General features: G+C 38.4%; 1 protein-coding gene across 1 annotated transcript; it reads right to left on the bottom strand.

Moving 5' to 3' along the window:
* Positions 1 to 85: 85 nt before the first annotated feature.
* On the bottom strand, positions 86 to 319 carry C922_05162 (hypothetical protein; the record flags this gene model as incomplete). The annotated part of the gene is made up of 1 exon (XM_008820734.1): positions 86 to 319. One exon carries the CDS (start codon positions 317 to 319, stop codon positions 86 to 88), a length of 234 nt encoding a protein of 77 aa, XP_008818956.1.
* Positions 320 to 578: the final 259 nt, after the last annotated feature.

Consider the following 578-nt stretch of genomic DNA (forward strand, 5'->3'; position numbering starts at 1 on the left):
CTATGTTTGGGGACGTTTCCATATTTTCCTCGTTCAAACAGTTTCCTATGTTGCTACCCAGGTACAATTTCACGTCTTGGGAATTCTACTGCTCTTTGCATTCATCCATAAGCATCATGAATAGCGTTATCAACACTTCCGTATGTAGTCCCTCATCTGTAAGTACACACACTTCGTGGTTATGCACCTCCCGTTTTTCTTTATGGCATCTTGTCCCCGACTTGTTATCATTCGTCTCATATATCACATGCTCGGCTTTTTCCTTCTTGTAAAGCTTTATAACTTTGTAAAAAGAACTATCTGGAATGTACTGTTTCATACGTATGTGTTGTTTTGAAAGCTAATTGCTACATACACTCCTTCGCCTTTGTATCAAAGGAGTAGGTGGTTTCCCGTTAAATTGATTGGTTGTAGACATTACAATTTCCTGAACGCATTGTTCATCGCTTCTGCGTGCTTGCTGTAATCTGTGGAATTAATTGTTCTCTTTCAACATATCAAAAATATACGAGTATTTATGTCCGAAACTATCCCACTAATGTTTTGGTATGTACAGATCACCATAGTTGTGTGCATCT

Source organism: Plasmodium inui (genome assembly GCF_000524495.1).
Source record: "Plasmodium inui San Antonio 1 unplaced genomic scaffold supercont1.42, whole genome shotgun sequence".
Lineage (NCBI taxonomy): Eukaryota > Apicomplexa > Aconoidasida > Haemosporida > Plasmodiidae > Plasmodium > Plasmodium inui.